This window comes from Barbus barbus (genome assembly GCF_936440315.1).
Source record: "Barbus barbus genome assembly, chromosome: 38".
Classification (NCBI taxonomy): domain Eukaryota; kingdom Metazoa; phylum Chordata; class Actinopteri; order Cypriniformes; family Cyprinidae; genus Barbus; species Barbus barbus.
Window position 1 is genome coordinate 5,970,168 of NC_136716.1, and position 24,795 is coordinate 5,994,962.

The window sequence follows — 24,795 nt, forward strand, 5'->3', positions numbered from 1 at the left end:
ACACTGCACCGGATCACTGCGAACGTAAAACTGGTATCCCTCCGCCACACAACTCACAAGTCCATGCAAAACCGCAGCAGGGAGATTTCTACGTCCGCCAGACTGATTCATTCTCAATGCTGCTTTCACACTATACGCCAGTGTGAGGAAAATAGTGCTTAGTTGTTGTTGTTGTACTTGGGTCATTAACAGGCAGCGCAGGAATGAAGAACATAAAAACAATCAATAATAATAAATAAATAAATTCGGTTTTATATAAAAATAATTTATTAATATTAATTTATTTTTATATTTATTCAATCAATCATTATACTGCTGTAATAAAATATAAATGAATACATAATTATGAACTATACACCTAATAATTAAAATATGATTGATATAATAATAATTCTATAAAAATATTATTTTGATATGAATAATTCTAGCACAGTGTGTTATTTCTTTCCATTCTGTCATACAACCATACAGATGAAAATATAGCTTTACCTTTTGTGTCCAATTGTGTTTCACGCTTTTGCAAGTATATAGCTACTCCAATAGCTGACCTGTGGGCTGTTCGTTGATGAGCACAAGAGGAGCTCTGATATATGAAGAGCATATCACCTGGATACAATCAGTCTGTGTCACCTTTAGGTCAGAGCAGAAGATGGAGACAGATATCTTCATGGCTGATAGAATCACAAATCATAGCGTGCCGCTGAGATTGTTGGACACTCTGCTGAAAGCAGGACGGCTCATCTGTGCCTGCCAAAAATTAACATCAATGCTTAGAACATCTTCTTGAACATCAATGATTAGAAGCAGCAGTGAAGAGAACACCACAAAATGTACACAACAGTAATACATTTTTCATTTTCTTCACATGCAGTGTGTATGTAATATGTAATTACAACATGTACTGTGACTGTATAGTTGAATTTATTGCATAATAGGCCTTCACTGTAGCAGAGACATTATTATGTGAACATTAAACATATTACAGATGAAAGAAAGGATAAAGCTGAAAGAATAATTACCATCTGTCAAGTGCCATTATATTACCTCAATATGTACTTAATACATAAAGGGAAAATTAGATGCTTATCACCTCAGATGTTTAATTACATGAAGCTGCGAGACACAGAATAGCTCTCTTATAGGAATATTCATGAATTTCAACAAGATTTCTAGAGAGACCACAATTCACAGATGTCATCTGTTGCTGGATGTCTGCTTTATATTTCAATCAGTTAGAAAGCATCACCACCATTCTTCCTCTGACAGAGAGAGATTGCTATCAAATATTCACACCAGCTATATTGGTGTAATAATGGTGCATGTACTGGTGCATTGAAAAAGGGAAATACAAATCAGGGAAATTACTGTTTCTTACAACTGTGATTCAGGAATTATTTGCATTTTCCCACTGTAGTCTAAAAATAACATATTGGTTACACTTTCCATCATATATTTAGCAGCTGTGTGTTATAACATAGATCCTTGTTCAAACAGCTTAGGTCCCAGGTTCAAATCTGTCACTTTGAACAGATCCCTTTATAAGAATTAAACTCTATTTAGGTGTTATTTACGATTCTGTTTTTTTAAAGAGATAGATAGATAGATAGATAGATAGATAGATAGATAGATAGATAGATAGATAGATAGATAGATAGATAGATAGATAGATAGATAGATAGATAGATAGATATTTTATTTAATACTGAATTTATTAATTTATAATTATTGTTCAAATCAACAGGCTTTCTAACATTGCCCTGTCTATCTATATTTATATAATATATGATAAAAATAAATAATAGTAACCTAGAAATAACATTTTAGAAAAGAAGAAGTCTTGAATTTACGTGCTTAAAAGCTAAATCCGTCCAAAAAAATGGCAAACGGCCACAACATTCCCTCAGTCTGTTTCTGTCTTTTGTTTTGACACGAACACGAACACAGCGCCAACAAGATCATCGATTAGGAGTTTTTATTTTCAACGTTTTTATGTTTGATTGGTCTGTTCCTCTTCAAGGTGACTCTCAACGAATCAGCATCGAATGCGCTGAGAGCGTAATGTTTGCGTTTTCGAAACGACGTCACTTAACAGACATTTTATCCAGCCAACCAATGTTCGAGGTTCATGTAAACAAATCATATTAGCCAATCACGTAACGGGAAAAGCGGGACCTTTAATCAAATTATTTCTGACGTCAACGTGAAAGCGCACCTTCAGAAACAGAAACGGCATCGGTTTGGGCGAGAGCACGATGAAGATGGGCACAACAAGAGTGTCATTATTTTAACTCATATTAACTCCATAGTTAGTTTTATACGGGATGTTTGTGTGTAATACTGAGTAATGAGCGAGCGGAGGCTCTCAGGAGACCGTTAATGTTTGTCCTCGTCTGAAGTTGAACACTGAAGTTGAAGTAAGGTTAGCTTAGCTAGCATCTCTCTCTGCTCGGCTCAATCCTGAAGAAAATATGGTGTCCTGGATTATATCAAGATCTGTCGTGTGAGTTTAAACTTCATTTTTTCCCATAAACATTGTTTATTTTTGAAGCTTGGGTTAAATGAGCTCTATTTTACTGGTTAGCCCATTAGCATCAATGTCCTGAAGACTGCACATATTAACAATTGAGAAAGTAGATTTATGATCTTCTCAACCCCTTATCTGCTCAGATTGCTCAATCAAAGCGCTTTGCTGTTTTAAACATGACGTTTGGGAAGGATCCGTGTTATTTGGAAGATAAGAACCAGAAGCAGCAAGCCATTGTTTTTTATGTGCAGTTTCCCGTTTGCCACCACCGTTGGATTGCTGTGTCAGTAGTGAAATTATTAATATGAAAGTGGACGTGTCAATCAATATTTTTGTGTTGACTCATTGTCACAAAAAAAAGGTTTTGTTGTGGCTTTTGGGTAAGGTGGAGCTGTCATAAGGTTCTGACTCATATCTCTGGACTTTTCCTCACCCTTATGTTAACGTACATAAAGGAGAGGGAGAGACCTGAACACATACAGAAAGAAAGACTTTCCCCCAGGGAATCAAAAAGAATGTGTCTAACCTCAAACTTATTTCAACATTATTTATGTATCATGATGTAATTTATACTACATATTTACAGTTTTCATCTGTTCTTTAGTTCTTTGATATCATGTCTGCCACTACATGTAATCAGAATTAAATCGGTAGGTCCAGAAAGACCCAACAATGCTGTTCAACCGGAAACAACAGTGTTTGCAGGTTAGGTAACTTATGTAATGTTTGCGTATATGTATTTTTTTCATTAATTCCATCCATTAAATCCATTAATCCTCAAGCATTTTAACCTAAACCAAAGTATAATAAATTTCCACCCATTTAGACTGAATTTTGCACAAGTATAATGACATGAGTAATAATCATCATCATTAATTAATGACACAAATATTGTATAATTCATTATTATTATTGTATATCAAAATCATTGTTGTAATTATTTTATTTACTATTGTGTCGTAAGCAGAAAATGAAACCATAATTAATATTTGCACACACGTTTAGATTAAATTTTTTTCATAATGACATAATTATATTTTATAATTAATTATTATTGTATATCGTGTTCACTGTATCATCATCATCATTTTCAGACTGGTTTGTCATGAGCAGAAATGAAGCAAGAATTAATAATTATTTTAATTAGAAATTGATTTCTGTAAATTGGTTATTGAACATTCAAACAAAAAATTATCAGTATCAAACGTCAATCAGTTGATCTGTACTACAAATAGAACACATTTTCCTTAGGGTTGGAAAGATTTGAATGATTGATGATGTGCCTGTCCTTGTTTGGTAGCTCATTTGCATACAGCAGAAAGACTATCATTTTTGTTTACTTTGTGGGCAAGACACATTTTGCAACGTGGTCCCCTTACAGCATTCCAGAGTCACGGGCAAGCAGTTAGGAAGAGACATAGTCAATCATAGAAACCAGCAAGTACCAATTACTGTCCACCTTAGGGTTATAATTCTGGGCTTAGGATTTTACAACATATACGATGTTGAAGTTCAAATATAGGACAATAACTGTAAGCTTATGGCAGGATGATGAGAAATCAAGACCACATTGTCTGTTTGAAATGCTGCTGTGGGCATATATGCTGCGTGGACGCTTTCATGGCTGTCTTTTGTTTTGTTTTTTCCAGCTTTGCCTTTTTTCTGTTTGAAGATTTAAAGCACTATGTATGTACAGAATGACCCAAATCTTTCAAGTAAGCAGTATACTATTAACAGCAGGTAAATGTTAGCGTTGAAGATGAAATATAGAAATGTCTGTTAACTTTGTTAGCTTTATAAGCTGGTCTCTGGGAACAGGTTTGTCCTCATTTTCTTTGGTCGGGATCATGGTGGTGTTTATGTATCAACTACAGGGCTGTTTTTCTTGGTAATTTGCAAGGGCACCTCAGTTGTGGTATTGAGGGTGGAGAGAGCGCTGTACATTCACTCCCCCCACCTACAATTCCTGCCGGACCTGGGACTCGAAGGAATGTTGAATGAATGTTGACTTGCTTCATTAAAAGCTTATTTTATTACTGTATTAAAAGCTGTATATTATATAGAATAGAGTATTATGAGAGTGAGATTAGCTGATCGAGTATGATTACTTGCATCTGATACAGCATTCATTCTTTTGCTCAATCTCATTTTCACAATAAAACAAAGATAGTTTGAATGTCCACTAAGGATCAGGGTTGCAAAGGGGTGGATTTCCAAATATTCCAAAGATTTCCAAAATTTGCAGTAAATTTCAGAAACTTTCTGTGATTTTCCAACTTTTTGCAACCCTACTGAGGATATATCTTTGTCGTACTATCCTTTCATTTGTTAAGCCCGGTACACACCAAGCCGACGGTCGGCCGTCGGGCAGTTATTTTTCGTCGGCCGACTAACACCGTGTCTACACCGGACGAGTAAAACACAATAGAACCTATTATGCTGTCTACACTGGATGCGGCATGATAAATCCCTGACAGAAAACTGCTACTGCGTTTTATTTGACGTATTGACACAAATTTCAAATGATTTTCTCAAAGGTCTCACCTCAGTCGTGGTATTGAGGGGGGAGAGTGTGTTGGTTATTCACTCCCCCACCTACAATCCCTGCCGGACCTGAGACTCGAAATCGCGACCTTCAGGTTACAAGTCCAACTCTCTATCCATTAGGCCACGACTGGCTCTTTTGAATTTTCTTTTCAAAATTTGTTGGAATACAAAACATTTTAAAGGCCTAATGGCTGCGCACCTTGTCAGGCTTTTTTACATTTAGTCCTGAGAGCTGAACCATATGTGGTTTTGAAGGCTCTCAGCATCTGGCTCCAAGTAATAGCCGATCCATAGCATCATCAGAGTGAGCACTGCCTTTCCGTTTCTTAACAGGAAACTCAAAGTTGACCTAAATCTGAGTGACAAGGCCCATTTGATGGTTTTATTTTTTCAGCTGCACACCCTGAGAGTGATACCCTGCTTCACAAAAATACTTTTAAGACCACTCGGTACAGGTCCCGTTTCCTTCAGGGGCCCACTGGAGGAAGACCAACTCCTTGTTGTGAAAACAATAAAAGACTGATGTGCGGCACATTTATTTGTGTTTCATAGGGGTCATGCAGGTTCTGTTGTGGGAGGAAAGGCCATAGGCAGACAGTGAGGAGAATCAAAGCCTTCCAGCAAACTGATTGCTAAACCAACAAGTTGAGCAGACTTTATGGCTTTATTGCACACTCTTCGGGCTGGGCGGTCTGACAGTATATACCCTGCAATGATAGAAACCTCTTAACCGGTAGAGCGGGATGTGTTCCAAACAAGTGAAGAAGGGGAAGAACCTGTTATTAAAGGGGTGTTTGTTGGGCGCAAGCAGAGTTTAGTTTATGGTTGATAATCATTAATAATGATTAATTTTATTTGCGGTGCAGGTTCGGGTATATAAGGTGTCATCTTTAAATTTCACCAGTTTAAATGTTTTTGTTCTGTTTCTGTTTTTGTTTGGTTTTTATGAGCAATTTGAATCTAGTTTTAGTAATAATTGTTTGATTATTTTTTTCATGCATTGTTTTTTTGTGACTAAGTTATTTATTTGAGTCTTTTATAAATGACTGCTTAAGTTTTTGTTTCGGTAGCACTTTCATTATTAGTTTTATCCCTCGTTACTTGCATCACAAGTTGTTCTGCCAGTAATGACCAAAAAGCCTGTAGTTTCCAGAAATTAACAGTAAAAGTTTGGTAGTGCAATTTTAAGTTTCACATTAGCTTTATAGCCAGCTTATTTTTTTTTTTTTAAATGTAGTTGTTTGTTTTGTCACTCAGACAGATTCTGGTTCAGTGATTGGGTGGTTCTTTTTGACAGAATACACTGATAGTTTAAATTCAGACTTAGAAGAGTCATTGAAGTGAAATTTATCATCAAAGTAAAAGTTTTGCCCCAATTATTCAGTCTCTTGATTTCTTGATTTCGATTTCAGTCTCTGCTGATTGTGTGACATCACATGGCCTTTTCTCTTTCAGCGTAGACAGATAAATGGCTTTGCTAGAAAAACATGCTAATGTTGCTTGTTTAGAACGCAGAGAATCGCTGTCTGTTTATTTGTGGTTTCTTCATGTCCACAGACTACAACTGAATTGTGGGAAAACCGTATTCTCTGGTGTCTACAGTCAGTCTAGCCAACTGCAGCTCCTTGTAAATTGCTGAGCACCATTGTAGGTGAATTTCCTCATTTGATGCTGATTAAAACAATCGTCCAATGAAAGAAAAATACTAGTTATTAGGGACAAAGGGCCACATGAATGCGAGTAACAGATCTGTAAATTACAGTGCTCGAGGGAGAGCGGCGGGGGGAAGGGTTGAGGGATGTGTGGAGCCAAACACCATTGTTACAGCCTGGTGCCTCTGCTGTTTCTATGGCAACAGGAAAATAAACTGCTGCCAAGGTGGATCTTTGGATGAGGACCATGCAACAGGGAGAACTTTCTGAACATGTGTACTCTGCATATCCACTGCACAAATGTTATGTTTCTTGAGTATTAAAAGGCTTATGAGCATCTTTTTCCTATTGGGTGTTGCAGCTAATTATTATTATTAGTAGGGGTGGGAGAAAAAATTGATTCTCCGAGGCATTGCGATTCTGTTTTCAACGATTCTGAGCTTGTTTTTTTCCCCCCGCATATGGCACGTGTGCGCTAGAGACGCAGTGGGCTTCATTGCACAGAATTTGCGCTGTGAGACACGTGCACATTGCTTGACAGTGTGTGCTTCCACTTCCAACCGCCGTTTTTTTACTTTAGATATGCTTTCATTTCCGCCGTTTGGAATGGAGTACTATTAGATGCACGAACTCGTGCACTGACAGACTTTCACGTGCGCTTTGTGTTTGTTTGTCCTGAAGCTCGATTGCAGCTGCGGTTAAATGCTCTTGCATTTTCTAATACTTTTATACGAAATTGTTGATGTACACACAGTAAGTTATGTTTTCAGAGCAGGACAAAACATCTGATATATCGAAATAGATCTGTGCATTAGTCTAAATGCAGCCTGTTAAAGCTGCCACTGTCTATGATCTCATCAGGAATAATCAAACGGCAATGATGCTGAGGAAAAAAAGAAAAACCCATTACTATTGTCTGTAAGCTTTCGGATACTTAAAGAACACTTACTTTAAATAAGTAATTGTTTTAAAAAGTAGCCTGCTTATATAATAAAAAAAAAAGTAATACATTTTGCACAAAATAAATTTGATTTAAAATTTATATGAAAATGTAGCCATGTGCAGTAATATTGAAAACTGAGAATGTGACCATCGTGATATTGAGTTGATAATGATAATCGTAATTGAATTGAATCGTGAAACCAAGATTCACACCCCTATTTTTAAGATTGCATTACTGACACACAGAGATTCCAACTATAATCAAAAAGCATAAACTCCAATTTTGGTTAAGATGTAAAGTTGTAAAGATGTATTTGCACAGCAGAGTAATTAATTGGGGAAAAAATGTAGATCAAGAACCATTTTGGAATCGGATCGTGACTCCCAGAATCGGAATCGGATCGTGAAGTGACTGAAGATTCCCACCCCTAATTATTAGATAATCAATTGACCTGTCTTTTTTTTTTTTATATAGAATAACTGAATAGGTTATTTTTAAATAAAATAAACAAAATAATAAATAAAGTGTGATACTATAAAATTCTAAAAACAAATTGGTTACACTTTATTTTAAGGTGACCTTGTTACAGTGTAATTATACACTTAAGTACGGAGTAATATTCGTTAACTACTTGTACTTAATATATGGCTAGGGTTATGATTACACCTAACTGTGTAATCCTAACCGCGAGTAGTGTCCTAACTACTCGCGACGTATCAATTTGTTGCGAGTTCAGTGCGCTTCCAGAGAGAGCCCGCCCACACACACTTCTGATTGGCTGTGATATTTGATTGATTCTGTCACGTTGCGTCTGGTGTGGAGTGTGGACACCCAAATTGCTTGTCGCTGGAATTTTGTCGCGCCGCGTGTAGTTAGAACTAGGGCTGCAACTAACAATTATTTTGATAATCGATTAGTTGGACGATTATTTTTTCGATTAATCGGATAAAAAAAGCTACATTTTTTCTTTTTTTTTACAAAAAAACACTTCCACATTCTGCCCAATGTCCTTCAAACAAACGTGCGAGCTGATTGCTATGAAAACATACAGTGCTTAACAATTTATTAGCCCACCTGTCATAATAAAGAGAAAACAAATATTTTAGGAATTATTCTTGCTGGCATTGTTTAGGTACATTTTGACTTTAATTGGGTATCTGAAAAACTCTTTCATAGATCTTTCATTATTTCAGATAACAGCAATAATTATATTACAGCATTAGAAATAGCCTACTGTTACTAAAGAGCTTATTCATATTGAAGGACTTATTCATATTGAAGGACTAACCAATACAGATAGCTAGTGTGCAGAAGCCTGCCTGTCTGCAAAGACACAGTGTCTCTAAAGACCCTAGTATACTTCAAACAAAATCGAAGAAAGAACTGATATGGCGTCATTTCGAACAAAATCCGGACGAAACGAAGTTCGTATTGAGTTCGTTTTGGCAGTTCAAGTGAACTTCCTGGGGGAGTTTGTTTTGGCTTCTTTTGAGCTACTATTGTTCCGTGGCGATTACGCAATCGGTGGGTGTGTTCTGGAGCTCCACCTTCTTTGATGCACTTTTTCTCATTCAACAAAGGTCAGGCAGGAAAACAACATCTCACTAGCAACATAAATACACTGTGTCGAAAAACTGAACTGCCACAAATATATCCGCACCTGTACGATCGCTCGCGGAGAGCCTTTAAAGATTCAGAGAAAGCATTTAATTCCTAGAAAGAAATTGTAACGAAGCTTGGTGTCGATGACCCGGAGTTATGGAAAAAGCGACGTAAAGAAACATCAGATGCAAGTTTTCCAAAGCCATGAAATGAAAGAGTAAAGATATAAGGTAGCAAGTACCAAATACATGTTTCAAATTATTCGAATTATACATGAAATGACATGAAATGAAAAAGGTAAATGAAATGACAAAAGAACATACAATAATAAACCTTTGCTTTTATCAAATTATGACAACACATAAAATATAAAAATGTGTAATAATTGATCCAGTTTAATAAAAGACCTAGCTACACCATCATTGCATCGTTGTTGTGTTTAGGACATACGTGCGAGCGTCGCGACACATGTTTACATTAATCTACAGCCCGCCTCCAGCAGCGTGGGGGTGTTGGAATGTTCGAAAACATACTGTCGCTCAGCCTTTTCGAAAGTTCTTTTTGCTCCCAAACAAAGAACGAAAGCAAACTTCATTTGAAGTATATCGGGGCCTTAAATCATTGCAGAGGTAACGTTTCAACCCGAGACAGTTCAACAAAAAGCTACTTTGAATGACTCTTTTAGCCCTCGGGGAAATGCCATTTTCAAGGCACAACCTTCGTATGCAAGTGAAACACTGGTTTCAGAGAGCAACATTATCATCTGGGAAACATCAAGCCTGGTTCCTGTCTTCGAAACCTCGGAAAAGTCTGCGTGGCATGTCGAAGCGAATGCTAGCAGAAGCTTTTGTCTGTTATCACATGCTGTCTGGGCCACAGGCAGTTTGGGCCCAAAATTCTGTGCGTTGCCTTGCTTTTGTAGAGTTTATTCCCCTGAACTTATTTGTGTGGGTCCAGATGAAAAGAGAATTTGTTTTGTGTATGGCTCCTCTGATTGTACACTAATTGCTCGGTGACCATGGAAGTCTTGCACAAGGAGGGGATTCACTATCATCAGTAGGTTGTAGTATCTTCTGCTAGTTCCCCCAAAAATTTAGTCAAGCAGAATGTAATAAATGGGGCTCGTGTGAGGGCGACAGGCTGCAGATGAAGGGTTGGCGCTGGGCCCATCTGCCAGTTTATTGGCTAGTCTCAGGTCAGGCGCTCATAGGACTAAATGGAATAACTTAATTATTTACTGAAATGAACATATCAGTATGACCCTAATGTCCACTTTCATCTCATGTTTACATTATATCAAATAAAATAGATTTTTCCAAACTGGATAATTTTGCTCAGAGTTTTTGTATACTGAACTAATAAAAGGATAGTTAACCCAAAAATTCTAATTCCTTTATTTACTCACCCTCCAAGAAGTTTTTTTCTTCTGTTGAACACAAAAGAAGATATTTTGAAGAATGTTAGTAATCAAGCAGCTGACGTTAGCCAGTGACTTTTTTTTCTTTTTTTTTTTCATACTATGTGATTCAGTGGCTACTGTCAGCTGTTTGGTTACCACCATGCTTCAAAATATATTTTGTACTCAACAGAAGAATTGAAGGGGAGTAAAAAAAAAAAAAGAAAATTTTCAGTTTTGGGAGAACTATCTTATTAAGTTTAAAGCTGGAATATGCTACATGAGTTTTAAAATCTGAAAAGATTTCATAAACTTGCCAACTTTTAACATTGTTACATAGTAAAACTGGGCATCATACACTAAAAGACTGATCTGATCACACACTGCCAGACTTTCAAGGCATTACAAACTCATGGAGAAGCATGTGCCATGTTGTTAAGAGATGCATGACAAATGAAAATGTGTTCTGAAATCAGCTCAGAATATTAAACATTTCTGATATCCGCCGACTGGATGTAATCAAAGTCTTTAGTTAGAAAATCATAGTCTGTGCCCATTAAGACACTACACGATTTTCTGGGAAATCTGTCAATTCCGATTACCCAAAATCTGTAGACTGCCACTAACCTTCAGCAGTTGTGTTGTGTATTCCAGCTTTTTGTTGATGTGTCAAGGAGATGCTTCATGAATTTGTTTTAAAAAATTAAGTTTATATTGTCCTAAATATTGTATAGTATTTGTGGTCATTTTGGTTTCTCCAAGCAAAAAGAGCTAGTGTTAGTTTTCTAACAGCCCTGCTCTATGGACTGCAGTCCACATGGATTTAATCTCTATTAGGGCATGTTTTACATTAGGTGTCTCCTGCATTTTTCAGTGTTCTGTTTTTTTTTCTTTCGGAACGGAAGAAAAGGAAATCGTTGTTTACCTTGTAAGCACAATCAGACGGAGGAAGTGAGTGGCTTTTAATAGAGCTAGACATTAGTATCCAAGCCCATTAATCGTCCTGCTTTTGAAGAATATCTGGAGATTTACAGTTGTTTTCCCTTTATTTATTTATTTTACCTTTTTCTTTGCACAGGCTGGTTTTTGGAAACCTGTACCCAGCGTACTACTCCTACAAAGCAGTGAAAACCAAAAACGTCAAAGAATATGTAAGTATGAATAACATTTTTGTCCATTTAGCAGGCTTTTGATTTTCCAAACCAACTTGCAGTTTGATTGCTACAGGCTCAGTCTGCTCTGAAATAACCTGAAGTTTAGTGTCCTGCTCAAGGGATCAGTAGTATTCATTGCTCAACACTTATACAACTTTTGGGTGACTAGCCCAGATTTTTAACTGCCAAGTCACACCACTCCTTGAAATGAGACGTGAACAGCCCAGCAGATTATTGTTTCTGTGCATGTTCGGGCATGTTGGGAGGGAGTGTGTGTTAGCTTGTATGTCTGGATCAGGTGACACGTTCTTGCTGCACTTAGTTGTTTTAAAGGACCCGCCCTGTGAGAACCCATCCAACATCCTCAGGAGAAAGATCAATGCAGGTGTTACGTTGAAAAATGGTTTCAGGTCCAGCCAGAATCAGTGTCATTTATAGTCAGCAACACCTTTAGGCAACATTGTGGTGAACCTGTAAAGCAGGATATAATGAAGAAAAAAATGCTTGTGCTTTTTTCCGCATTGAAGAGGAATCTTCTGTCAAAATTCTTTTTGTTATTGTAAAATGATTTGAATGTTTTTTTAATTTTAAGATTTAAATTGTGTTTTAAATTTGATTTACTTACCCTCCTGTTGTTCCATGGAGCCTAAACATTCAGATGGCCTCCTTTTGGGTTTGGAATGACATGAGGGTGAGTAAATGAACAAGGTTTATTTTGGGGTAGACTATCACTTTAAAGGGGTTATTAGATGCTATTTTAAAGATCATTATTTTGGGTATTTGGTGTAACAGAATATGTTGACATGCTTTAATGTTCAAAAATCACATTATTTTTCAAATACTGTACATTATTTTAGTTCCTCTATGCCCCGCCTCTCTCAAACGCGTCGTTTTCTACAAAGCCCCTCCTTCCAACAAGTTCAGTCTGCTCTGATTGGCCAACTGACCCAGTGCATTGTGATTGGCCGAACACCACAAGCACGCGTCTGAAATGTAACGCCCCTTACCATAATCACAAGCTTCAGCTTTCAAGTTAGTTTTATCAGTTCAAGCCCGAAAGGGGAACAGTCGCGTGACAGACACAGTGATGATGCTCGTATGTATTTGCAGTACACAAGCCGCGGTTAAGACGATTTCACACACACACACTTGCACACACACGACGCGTTCAAAACTCCGCATTTAAACAGTCAATAGCAAATACTTTAATAACAAAACATACTTACAGTCGCTGATTCAGAAGCGCCAGATTGTCATAGCAAAGTCGGAATTGACCCTTTCTTTTTTAGAAATAGCCTTCATGCATAGCCAGCCTTGTACTCTACTAGGTTCATGAAACTCGTCAATAAAATGCGTTGCACAAATTCGAACATTTGGGTTGTGTTGTTGTTTTGTAAACCAATCTTAATCAATGATTTTTAATTGCATCTACTTTCGGAAGGCCAAATAAAGTGCTTTTGCTTTCGCATAGAAACACACAGCGTCTCCCAGACACTACTGCGGTTACTGAAACCACGCCTTCTTTCTTTGCGTGAACATTTGGGCAGCATTACGTAAATATTTCCACATTGTGACGTAGACATATGGGGGCGTGTTTAAATTAGCCGTTTTAGGGGGGCGTGGACAAGTCTTAACTTTTATAAAGAATATCTCTTTGGGTTTGAGACTTTAGTCTTTGCAACTTTAGGGATCTCATCTATGCACAAACAGCTTGTAACACTCCAAAGAGAAAGGAAAACTTGAAATCGCATCATATGACCCCTTTAAACATTCCTCTTACTTGGCTGTCATGCCTTTGTCCACTTCAGATGGCCAATTTTAGGTTTCCTTAGTGGTTTTTACTGGTGTTATTTCAGTACCTTAGAAACTTCAGTTATTTGTATTAGTGCTGCATTGCAGTGAATTGAGTTACTTCTACTGTGAAATGCATTCCCCTCTACTTAACTTGTAGAAGCTATGCCAGCGCTACCTCTCCTAAACAGGACAGTTTTATCGGTCATTCGTTATTTCAGAAAGTCCTTAAACTTTGAAAAATATAGCATGAAAAAAAAAACTTTCTTCTTAAAGTGCCCCTATAATGGGTAATGAAAGGTTCATATTTTGGTTTTGGGACTCCTCTACAACAGGCCGCATGCATGCAAGGTAAAAAAAAAACACTTTCATTGTCTTATAATATGCATTGTTTTTACCTTACTTGCTCAACGACTCCCAAATGATTCTCTCAATGATTAATTTTTCCAAACCCCTCCTTTGCCTGACGCTAATCTGTGGTGATTGGTCCGATTGGTCTCATTTTCATTTCATCATGCCAGTAATGCCTGATAAAGCAGCGTTTTTGAGCGCAGTGCTGCTTTGTGTACAGCGTTACCGGGAAAAAACTATTTTGCCAATTCAAAAGCGGCAGCTAGTGGGAAAGAATGCATTTACATTTTCATTCAGAACAACGTGAAAAGACCAACAAGTGGGCAGGCAATATGCTAATGTTTCATGTTGACATCAACATGAAACAGCTTGGGATTTGTTTTAAAAACCACTCGTTTCAATGATTCAGAGTCGACTTTCTTTTGAGAGACTAACTTTATACACAGTGCACTTTCAGATTTAAAACTTTGCAGGATGTTTTCATTCACTTAGAGCTGTGTTACACACTGCAAAAATCCATATAGGGGCACATTACTGTAACAGCCTGCAGCCAACATTGGTTTATCAACAAAGGTGCTCTCTGTTTGTTTTACTTTAACTGTGGTCAGCAAGCATATATCAATAAACCTATATACATAAGGCATCGACAGTAATGATTTTCTTAGAAAGTGGTTCCTGATGAAAGTCTTCATCTGTTGGAAACCAACTAAATACTATGCAAAACATTTCAGATTTAGACACTGGGAGCAGAGGGAGGATGTTCCAAGAAAAGCTTGCTTAAAGGAATGTCCGACGGGCATGTTGAGTATGACATATGTTGTTTAAAACAAAAAAAACAAATCTATGGTTTTTTGTTAAAAACTGGCAGCTGTGTTTCCCAGAACCTTACTGTAAAAAAATGGTAGCAACATTTAAAATATTTTTATTAAAACGTATTTAAAAAAAACATTAACTGATTAAAATGTAAGTATACCAAAGTACTAAAATCTCTTTTATATCTTTATGATATACTGAAAACCACCATAAAAATATAGGTGGTTAAAGGGGTTCATACACATAAATACAGGTAACAAAAATGTGACACTAAAAAAATACAACAAACATTTATTTAACTAAGAAGAAACCATTATTTAAAAAAAATAAATAAATAAATATGCAGTGTCACAGGAAATTCTGGGAATGTCAAAAATTAAAAAGTGGCTTGTTCTTTTGAACTTCCACTTTCAAAGTGATCCGAAATGCTTGTTATATCTATTACAGTTATTTATTGCATATAATGGAACTGTTAACCAAGTAATTTTTAATGATTTTTTTTATTATGATTATTTTACATTGTAGCTCAGAAAATCATGTTGATGCACTTTTTTTAATAATGTAAAAACCATGGTTACAGTAACACACCTTCAGCAGAAGTAAACCAGGCCACTGTTGTGGAGTGTTTCAAGGCAGAGATGTGCGGCTTGGAGTTTTGTTAAAGATTAATAAGTGATTGTCAAAGTAGTCTCATGTTAATATACTTATATGTAATATATACTGGCCTGAATTGCTCTGAAACCAACCGACAGGCCAACCTTATCGTCAAGCCCATTATATATTTGATCTGTAACGAGATGCATTACTCAATGTAGGACAGGTTTATGTAAACAGCAGTAGTGGCATCACAGACACTGGCAGCCCAACATCATGGATGTTTATATGCTTTGCTAGAATTTTGAATGTTCTTGAATGTTCGAGTGTAAAGTCAATTTCGGTAAACTTAGACTTTTAACAGCAAACCCTTGGAAAAAAAGAAGAAAGCTCAATCGACCGCAAAAGCTGCTTTTTAAAAACATGTCATAACCATTTCTGCGTTTGCCTTTGAGTGCAGACGGGTAATTGAGAAACCTCTTTCAAATCGCTTTCAAAATAGAACTGGACAAATAATGCTTTGTGTTGCAGGCCTTTTTATAGGGCCGGTGGACTGGAGCTGCTGGTTTACGTTGGACTTAAAATAAAGTTTAAAGGCAGCTTGACGTGTTTACTAGCATAGACTAGATGCTCTTAGAAACCACACTGTGGTTTTTCCACTCGGAGCGAATCTGTACAGTGCCTACAACCCCTGTTTGTTAGATAAACAGAGCTGGTCAGCTCATATGTCTCACTGCTCAGTTTAAATGGTGAACAAAGAAACCTCTCCATGGTACACACGCCGAGCAGGAAAGGAATACGTCCATTCACAATCAGGATACTTCAAAGGGTTGTCTGGAGGATTATGGGAGAAAGGCTTCTACATCTGATTAGATTTCTTGCATCGATGCAGTCCGCAACCAAAGCGCTCCACCGCTGGTGGATTTCGATTGACGGTTTTTCACGGAGCGGCAGCTTTCCTGCAGCTGATGCAACGCATTGATCTCTCTCAGACCACTGAAGGTTCATTGGGAGGACACCAATTAAATCTGACGCCTCCTGTCAGGCTGGTAATGCTGCCTCTGCATGGATTCATTTGACTTTGTTCAGTGAGGCTGAAAATATCACCTAATACCTCCGAGAGCTGCAGCTCAAGGCTGGGGATCACATGACTGTCTGCACGGGTGTTTGAAATTGAAATGCTAAGAAGCTGGCTGAAAGCTTGCTGTGGTTGAGAGCAGAGGAGAGGTAGAGCATACCAAAAAGGTCCTGCTGCAGAGAGACACACACAGGGAGCTGGGATGGAAATGAATGTCACGGCCATAATGATTTTTTTGTTACACTTGACTGTGTTTCCGTCTCCTCCTAGGAAAAGAGGTGCGCTTGGATTTGTGTTAGCGAGCCACTCTGTGCAGAAAGATTATAGGCGTTGTCTTTACTGAATGGAAAAAATGCATGAGTTTTATTTTAATATTCTTTAGCGTAGTACCAGGTGTTTTATGTTTGAGTTAGTGTGGCACATCTCCTGGCTTTGGCAGTAGGTGATCAGTGCTGCATTGAGTAGCAGTTGGCATGGAATGCACAGTATATCTGTGCGGTGTATTGGTATTATCCAGTTGGAGAGTTTTTTGTTTTAATTGCCATCCAGCTGTTAGAGGCAGGGGTAGCTTATTCTTTCACCTCAACTAAACAGTTCATCATCAGTCTGTCCATCACAGTGCAACATTGCCCACTTTTTCATCGGCCTTGCTTCTGGAAGTATGTGGAAGTGCCCATAGGACTTTAAAATTTTTGCTAAAGAGTTATAAGTCATGAATCACACCAACCAGCTACAAAGTGAATCACAAAATTACAACTTTGATTTAAAATTTAAATATAACTTAAAATATATATATTTATAAATCAAACAAAAAGGTACAACTGTGAACTACTATCCCAAGAAGCGCTGGGAACGCATTTATTGTTAAATGGAGAAATATCGAAGAAATAATTTATTTAAAGATTTAGATTTTATTGACGGCACAGTACTTTAATCAGTAGAAAAATACACGTTTTTGTATTTGGGAAGTGATGGAGTAATGTACAGCACAATGAGATCACTTTTTGAAAATATTTTGAAATATTATCGCGTTTATTTTGAAATATTGACCAGGGTTTATTTTGCGACAGTGGCCAGCTTTTTTTTTTTTCTCTCTCTGTGTTATGGTTCATATCTTTACTCTTTGTTAAAAGTAAATTAAAATCTGAACAAACTTTTTTTATTTTAAATAAAAAAAATAAAATCAATAATGGATTACTGTATAGGTAACATTTTCTATATAAGTGCACTTAAGTTTTTTTCTGCTGTGTGTTTATTCCTAATTTAGTACATTAATGTGTGTATTATGCATTCCTCAGTGAAAATCATGCTTGTTTTGTTCCTTTTTCAGGTGCGATGGATGATGTACTGGATTGTTTTTGCCCTGTTTACAGTAGTGGAGACTGTCGCAGATTTAACCATAGCCTGGTGAGTCTGACGCTCGAGTCTTCCTTCACACCAACGATTCATGTCAGGCTAAAGAAGCAACCCGTTTCATTTAAGATCTTGTTTTTGTTTCCCTAGACCAAGGAATGCAGGGAAGCAATCAGGGTTTAATGAAACAAAGTTGCCATTTTAATTTAGAGTAGCACAAATTAATTTGTTGGAATACAGCTTTAATGAGTGTAATTATGTTCGCTGATTAATCAGATGTAACGTGGGTCCTCATATCTCTCTTTCTCCCCTCTGATCTGAAGGTTTCCCCTCTATTACGAGATCAAGATTGCGTTTGTGATCTGGCTTCTGTCTCCCTACACAAGAGGAGCTAGTGTTCTCTACAGAAAAGCCCTTCATCCCCTGTTGTCCTCCAAAGAAAGGGTGAATCTATGCTTCATACACTGGTTTAGCAAAGCATTTGAGCAAATATTCTACTATTTTTCACTGTCATTTTTTTTTCCCCCCTGCTGTTCTGAGAACTGCTGATCTAGTTCTCCTTTATTCATTTACACCATACCATATTCACATATTTTATTCTTTGGTTATGCACTTTGTGACCAGAAAGTACTCAATCTTGCCCTAATGTTCTTTGAAGGAAATTGACGACTACTTAGTGCAGGCGAAAGAACGAAGCTATGAGACCATGGTGAACTTCGGCAAGCAGGGCCTGACCATCGCTGCAACTGCTGCTGTGTCTGCTGCTGTCAAGGCAAGTGTGTGTGTGTTGAATATAGACACACAGAATGAGAGAGAGCTGTTTTGAACAGTTTATATATAGTTCTGCCTCTGATATGTAGGTTTATACTGTGTGGGTGTTTCTAATTTCAGTAATGAAGCCAGCTTGAGTCCTTTTAAAAGTCGACATGAAATCAGAACAGACCTGATTTGCTTTCTTAATAATCTTTTTCTTTGAATGTTTTGTTTCACTCAGGAATACACTACCCTTTGAAAGTTTGGATTTAGATAGTTTTGTTGTTGTTGAAATTGTTACTTTTATTCAGCATTAAATTGATCAGAGGTGACAATAAAGACAATTATGTTACAAACATTTCTATTTCAAATAAATTGTTCTTTGAACTCTGTATTCATCAAAAAAATCCTTTAGGAAATTGTGGTTTCCACAAAAATATTAAGCAGCACAACTGTTTTTAATATTGATGCTGCTCAAGAAATATTTATTGTTATCAAATCAGCATATTTGAATGATTTCTGATGGATCATTTGATACTGAAGACTGGAATAACGGCTGCTGAAAATTCATCTTTGCACCACAGGAATAATTTACATTTTTAAATATATTCAAATAGAAAACATTTGTTATTTTAAATTGTAATAATATTTCACAATATTACTGTTTTTACACGAGAGACTAAAAAACAAAAAAACATACCAACTCCAAGGTAGTGTACATCAGATGAAAGTAAATGGGTTCACCTTAACCCTTTTTTTCCTGTCCCTATTCCCTGTGCAACAAAGAGCACAAGTGCACTGGCACAAACTTACAAAACCAGCAATAAACGACACACTAATGACTTTCATTTGCAAGCAAAGGTCACTGTTCCTTTCTGAAAACAACCCAAAGCCATTAGTATAAGTGCAGTAGTAAATGTAATCATGCCGATATCCTAATCAGAAGCAGAACACAGGGCTGCTCAACAGTTTTCATTTGGCCACTGTCCTGCCTAGGCTCTCTCTGAAAAGATGCCGTTATTGAAAGACGTCTCTAAAGTGGAGCCAATGAGCTTGTAAAAGGCTTGTCAATCGTTATTCTTAAGCGCTGCCATATTTTCCCCATCATACGTCTTCTTTTTTGCTTTTATCCTCTTTCTGGTGTGTTGCTTCTGTTTTCTTTGTGAAATCCTCTCTTTTCTTGTTACCTTGTACTGATATAGACTGCCCTATAGGAATACTGCAGCCCTGCTCTCTCCAGTGCAGGTAATGCTATAGTGTCTACAGCATGTGGAAAAGCAGTATCATTTTAACAGCTTTTAGCTCATGCTTTCTTTTTCCCATTTTTTTCATTGTTTTTCTACATTTTTGCAAACTCAAACATGGTGTTAACGCTAATAGTATTATTACATCAGTTTAAAACTTTCATGTTATGAAGCCTAAAATGTCTATCCAAAGAATGTTTTTTTTTAAATTACATGTTCTTTGTTCAGCTTTCTTCCTAAACCCAAGTGTGCTGCATATGTAAGCAACATTTCAAGGCATTTTCAAGTGCTGCCTTCTAAACGTGTGGTCACATTAGCACAATTTTGTCCATATATTCCTGGAAGCTAAGGCCCCGTTTACACTAGTGCATTTTCGTTTTAAAACAGCGTTTTAGAATGAAAACGATCAACGTTTACACTGGCGTTTCCACTGCTTTTCAGAAACAATCTCCATTTACACTACGCAACCGAAAACGCATGTCACGTGACCATTCATGCTGATACAACCATAGATAAGTATAGGTAGATCCCTATTATTTAGATGGCGGACGCGTCTGCGTGCTTGGATCGGTCGAATGGGGAATCTACCCATACGTATCTATGGGTACAATCATGGGTCGCGGAAGCGATCCATTGGTACAATAATGAGCATGATGTTATTGTTTACACGGTCATCAAAGATACGCAGTGCGAATGTGGGCAGCCACGCCATCGTTTTCAAAAGTCTCCCTTTTGGTCCGTTTACACTGAAACGCAACCCCGGAGTTTTCAAACTAAAACAGGGTCTGCAGCGTTTTCAAAAGTCTTCGTTTTCGACCTTGAAAACAGCGGAGTAGTGTAAACGATAGGCGTAACTGTAGCAAAAGTTATGCGTTTTAAAACGAAAACGCACTAGTGTAAACTTTATACAGATATTGAAAAGTGTTCCATAGCACCCTCAGATCTTAAATCTTCCATAGTATCTTATGTCATCAACAATTGGCAAAATAATGAGCGTTAATAATCAACGTAATCAGCTTTGTTTACGTCCAGCATGCGCATGCTGTCTACTGAAAATAAACAACTCTGATTACGTTCTGGGGTACTCTCCAAAATGGCGGAAGACAATAATTTGGGGGGAAGAATTGTTTAATAAATTGTCTTGTTATTGTTTTCTTTTGCGCAAAAAAGTTTTTTCATGGCTTTATAAAATTATGGTTGAACCCCTGATGTCACATGGACTATTTTACTGATGTCCTTGCTACATTTCTCTGCATTCATCGTGGTAATATCCTTGCCGTCTATGGAGCGTCAGAGAGCTCCCAGATTCCATCAAAAATATCTTAATGTGTTTTTCGACAATGAACGAAGGTCTTATGGGTTTGGAGTTATTAATGACAGAATTTTTGGGTGAACCATTTAAGGATACCAATAAAATAGTCCATGTAACATCAGTGATTCAATCGTAGTTTTAAAAAGCTGACGCATGCATTGTGGTACTATCGTGAACGCACGTCGAATTCTGACACAGAAGAGAAGAAATCAAGTCATTATTTTTTTTCTCATATTCTCATAGCTTCATAAAATTAAGGTTGGTGTTACGTGGACTATTTTATCGATGTCCTTACTACCGTTCTGGGCCATAAAGTTGTGTTGCCAGTTTTCTTTTTAACATATTTTATTAATTTGTGCTAGTTTAAGTTCAGAATCAACCCTGAATTCATTTTAGAATTATCTAATGCAAACTTTTAAAACCTTATATAGGTTTTTAAATTGTTATTTTATACTAATTCAACTTGTTACCATAAAAATAGACGTGGAAGCTGGCATGGTGTTAAAAAAAATAAAAATAACACTAACCATTGTCTGTATTAATAATGTAGTTTTAGGCATGTATTATGCATTAGTTTTCTCCCACAGAAATCAATTTCAAACAGCTTTCTGTTGGTCAACGCCCTGAAATTCCCATTCGTTCGGATTCCGATTGAAATGACTCTATTTTGACCATGAAATTTTGCCAATCAACTGTAAATGTGAATGCATCTTAAGTTAGCTTTCAGCCAAATTCTAAGGTGAAAGTACTGTGGTGAACTCTGTGGGGGAAAAATGACAGATAAAACAAGAAATTTGTGACTTGTTATTATACTACTTTGTTTAAAAAAATTCAAATTCAAATCTCTTTGTCACACATCATGTGGTGAAATTCTTAGGTACAAGACTCTGTGCCATGGCAGTACAAGCAACGAGATATGAAAAATTTACAATTTACATAGACAATATACAACAATATACCCACTTTACACAATATACACATTTGCTCAATAGACAATTGTACACAATATACAATACACATATTTCCATAATATACACATAGTAAACTGTATTCTCAAGAGACTTATAGATGTATGTATAGCTTTTATATTTGACTTACATTGATGTATACTGTTAGTGTTTTACTGTCATTTGTCATTTTATATATAAAAAAAAAAAACCTTCAATTTGATTTCACTGCTGACATGCTAATAATTCCAAACCTACGAGTCTTATTTGTTCAGTTGACAACAGGACGGCTCACTAGGTGACAGGTCACTTGGAACAGAGCCGAAATCTTATCAGCATTCATTCATTCATACATGCATGCATGTTGTAATGATGTCATGGTGGATGTCCGTGCACTCTTGTTATGCTCCGTTTAAGCTGTGCTGTGTGTTGTCAGCGCTGACGTGTTTATCCTAACTGGGGGCTGTTTTGTCTCTACAGGGTCAAGGTGCCATCACAGAGAAGCTCAGGAGCTTTAGCATGCACGACCTTACCCAGATCCCTCAAGACGACACGTATTCATCATACAAGTCCAACCCAGCTAGAAGAGCCATCATGGACCAGCCAGATGGAGCTGGTAATTCTTACCTCTTAGATTAATTATTAACACTCCATCCTTTGTTTCCTTTCACACTGGTGTTTCTCAGCTGTGTCCACAACAGAAGGCAGATGCCTTACTCTGCCTGACAGGCAGAAGCTACTTGGTTTCAAAAGAGCTTCCAGTACATTATAACGTCACGTCTAATGATGCCGAACAAATGAGCTTCAGAGGTGATCGCGCAAATATTTAATCAACAGAGTGCACATTTTTCAGTATCAATAAGATGAAAACAATAGACAGTCATGAAATAGCCGTCTTCCGACTGCTTCAGCAGACGCCATGTTTATTCTTTCCACCATCTGCCACACAGGGTTGTGACGTATTATAAGCACACACTGTCTTCGTAAACCAGATGAAACCATCGTAGTAGACATTGAATTCAGATGTGCTTTGATGTCGAAGGCAGCATTTTTGAGGTTTCAGACACAGCCTTTGTGTGACACGGCTAGCGGGAAAGTGTCTGTAAAGATGTTTAGTAGAGCAAGTAAAGCCATCGAGTCTTCATAATGATATCTCAACTAAATCTCCCATCCTTGTGGAAATCACTGCCGTGTTAACCGGTTTTGGAGCAAATGGAATGGATTCGGTATTTGTCACAGGCACGGGAGGTGTAATAAGTAATAGAGGCACGTTCGTAGCATGAAAGGTCTAGTGCTGCTTTGTGAGAGGATGAAGAAGAGGAAAAAACAGCTCAGGGAGGCTCTGAGCGGAATACCTAATGTGCCTCTATCTCAGTATGCTAATGCATCCGCCGCATTTGAAATTCCGCTGGCATCCAGGTCATTTTCATCTCGTCTGCAATGAAGCCATCAGAAAGCCAGCTCTGCCAAAATGGCATTCCCTTTCAGAAGCTCAAAGCCAAGGTGAAAGATCCAGACTGATCAAACGAGCTGCTAATTGCAGTTTGAATTTAAAAACGGGAAGTAGCCTATAAAGAGAGAGGCTCAAGTGTGTAATTTATTCGCTCATGCTTTATTGTTGGGTTTTGCTTTTTCTAAAGGAGTGCAGGTCAGCTTTAAATGACGGGCATGACATAAAAACATGACTGTATATATTTTTAGGCTCTCCTGTCAATCACACAAGTATTGGAGTCTTCTGATATTTGAGAGTAGAACTCATATGTGAATGCATATGTTCACACTGGTTTAAAGTTTAAACTGTCCATTTTAATGAATCAATTAAAACTTTTAATAACAGATTCATTTGCATCATTACTCAAATGTGCTGACTGAAGATGTGTGCTTTTTTTGCAAAATTATGTAGTTAAACATTTGTTAGCTATATTTTGTTATATTCATTTATATAAATGCAAATGTAGTTTTGATAAATTTTTCCTCTATTTCCTCTATTATAGGCAGTATACTGTGTGTGTGTGTGTGTGTGTGTGTGTGTGTGTATCTTATTTATATATATGCTTTACTATGTGAGTGTGTGAGAGAGAGAAAGATAGGAGTCATATCTCTCCTGGTTATGTGTTGGACAGGCTTTCAGCGCTGCAGAAAATAACAAAGATCTGACTGCTGCGTCTTTATATTTGTCCTCTTTCAAAGCTCTTTCTGCTTAGCTTGCACAAGGTCTTAACAGAACTAGAATAGTTCTGGAAAATTAATCGCATACTTTTTTAAATCCCAAGGAAGTTGATATATTTCAGTAATTGAAAACAGCAGAGGGTGTGGAAACAAACAAAGGAAAGCTTTTCAGGATCATCGGTTTCTGTATTTCTTCTGCCCCCTTATGGTGGAATGGAGACCTGCGCACACCTACAGTTCTGTGCAGTGCAGATTTGATACAGTATGCAGTCTTGTTATAGCCTGTCTTTTGGGTGATGTGCAGTGAACCTGGCTGGATTGCCGTTAGGCGTCCTGGCACAGGCTGGATCTGCCTAGCTCCCAGCACTACCCGGGGAGCCCAGAGGTGATGGTGCCAGGAGCGGCCTGAACCTGGCAGCTGCTGTCTCTCTTGCTTTCTTCTCCACGGAAATCACATTCCCACCCTTTACAATGAACTGGATTGGTGGCTCTCAACTGGTCAGTTGCGACCCAAAAATGATAGGGCGATGGATGGGAAAAACAAAAGCTAAATGCAGAATAATAAACAAATA

The 24,795-nt window shown here is 37.4% G+C and overlaps 1 protein-coding gene across 1 annotated transcript in view; it reads left to right on the forward strand.

Annotated features, from left to right (window-relative positions):
• Positions 1 to 2,083: 2,083 nt before the first annotated feature.
• Positions 2,084 to 24,795, forward strand: part of LOC306858091 (receptor expression-enhancing protein 3-like) — a 28,366-nt gene continuing 5,654 nt past the window's right edge. Inside the window, exons 1-6 of the mRNA XM_079398489.1 lie at positions 2,084 to 2,500; positions 11,743 to 11,815; positions 17,776 to 17,852; positions 18,122 to 18,242; positions 18,457 to 18,570; positions 22,535 to 22,670. Coding sequence (XP_079254615.1) covers positions 2,469 to 2,500; positions 11,743 to 11,815; positions 17,776 to 17,852; positions 18,122 to 18,242; positions 18,457 to 18,570; positions 22,535 to 22,670 — 553 coding nt within the window. The 5' untranslated portion in view covers positions 2,084 to 2,468. The remainder of the gene's footprint in view (positions 2,501 to 11,742; positions 11,816 to 17,775; positions 17,853 to 18,121; positions 18,243 to 18,456; positions 18,571 to 22,534; positions 22,671 to 24,795) is intronic.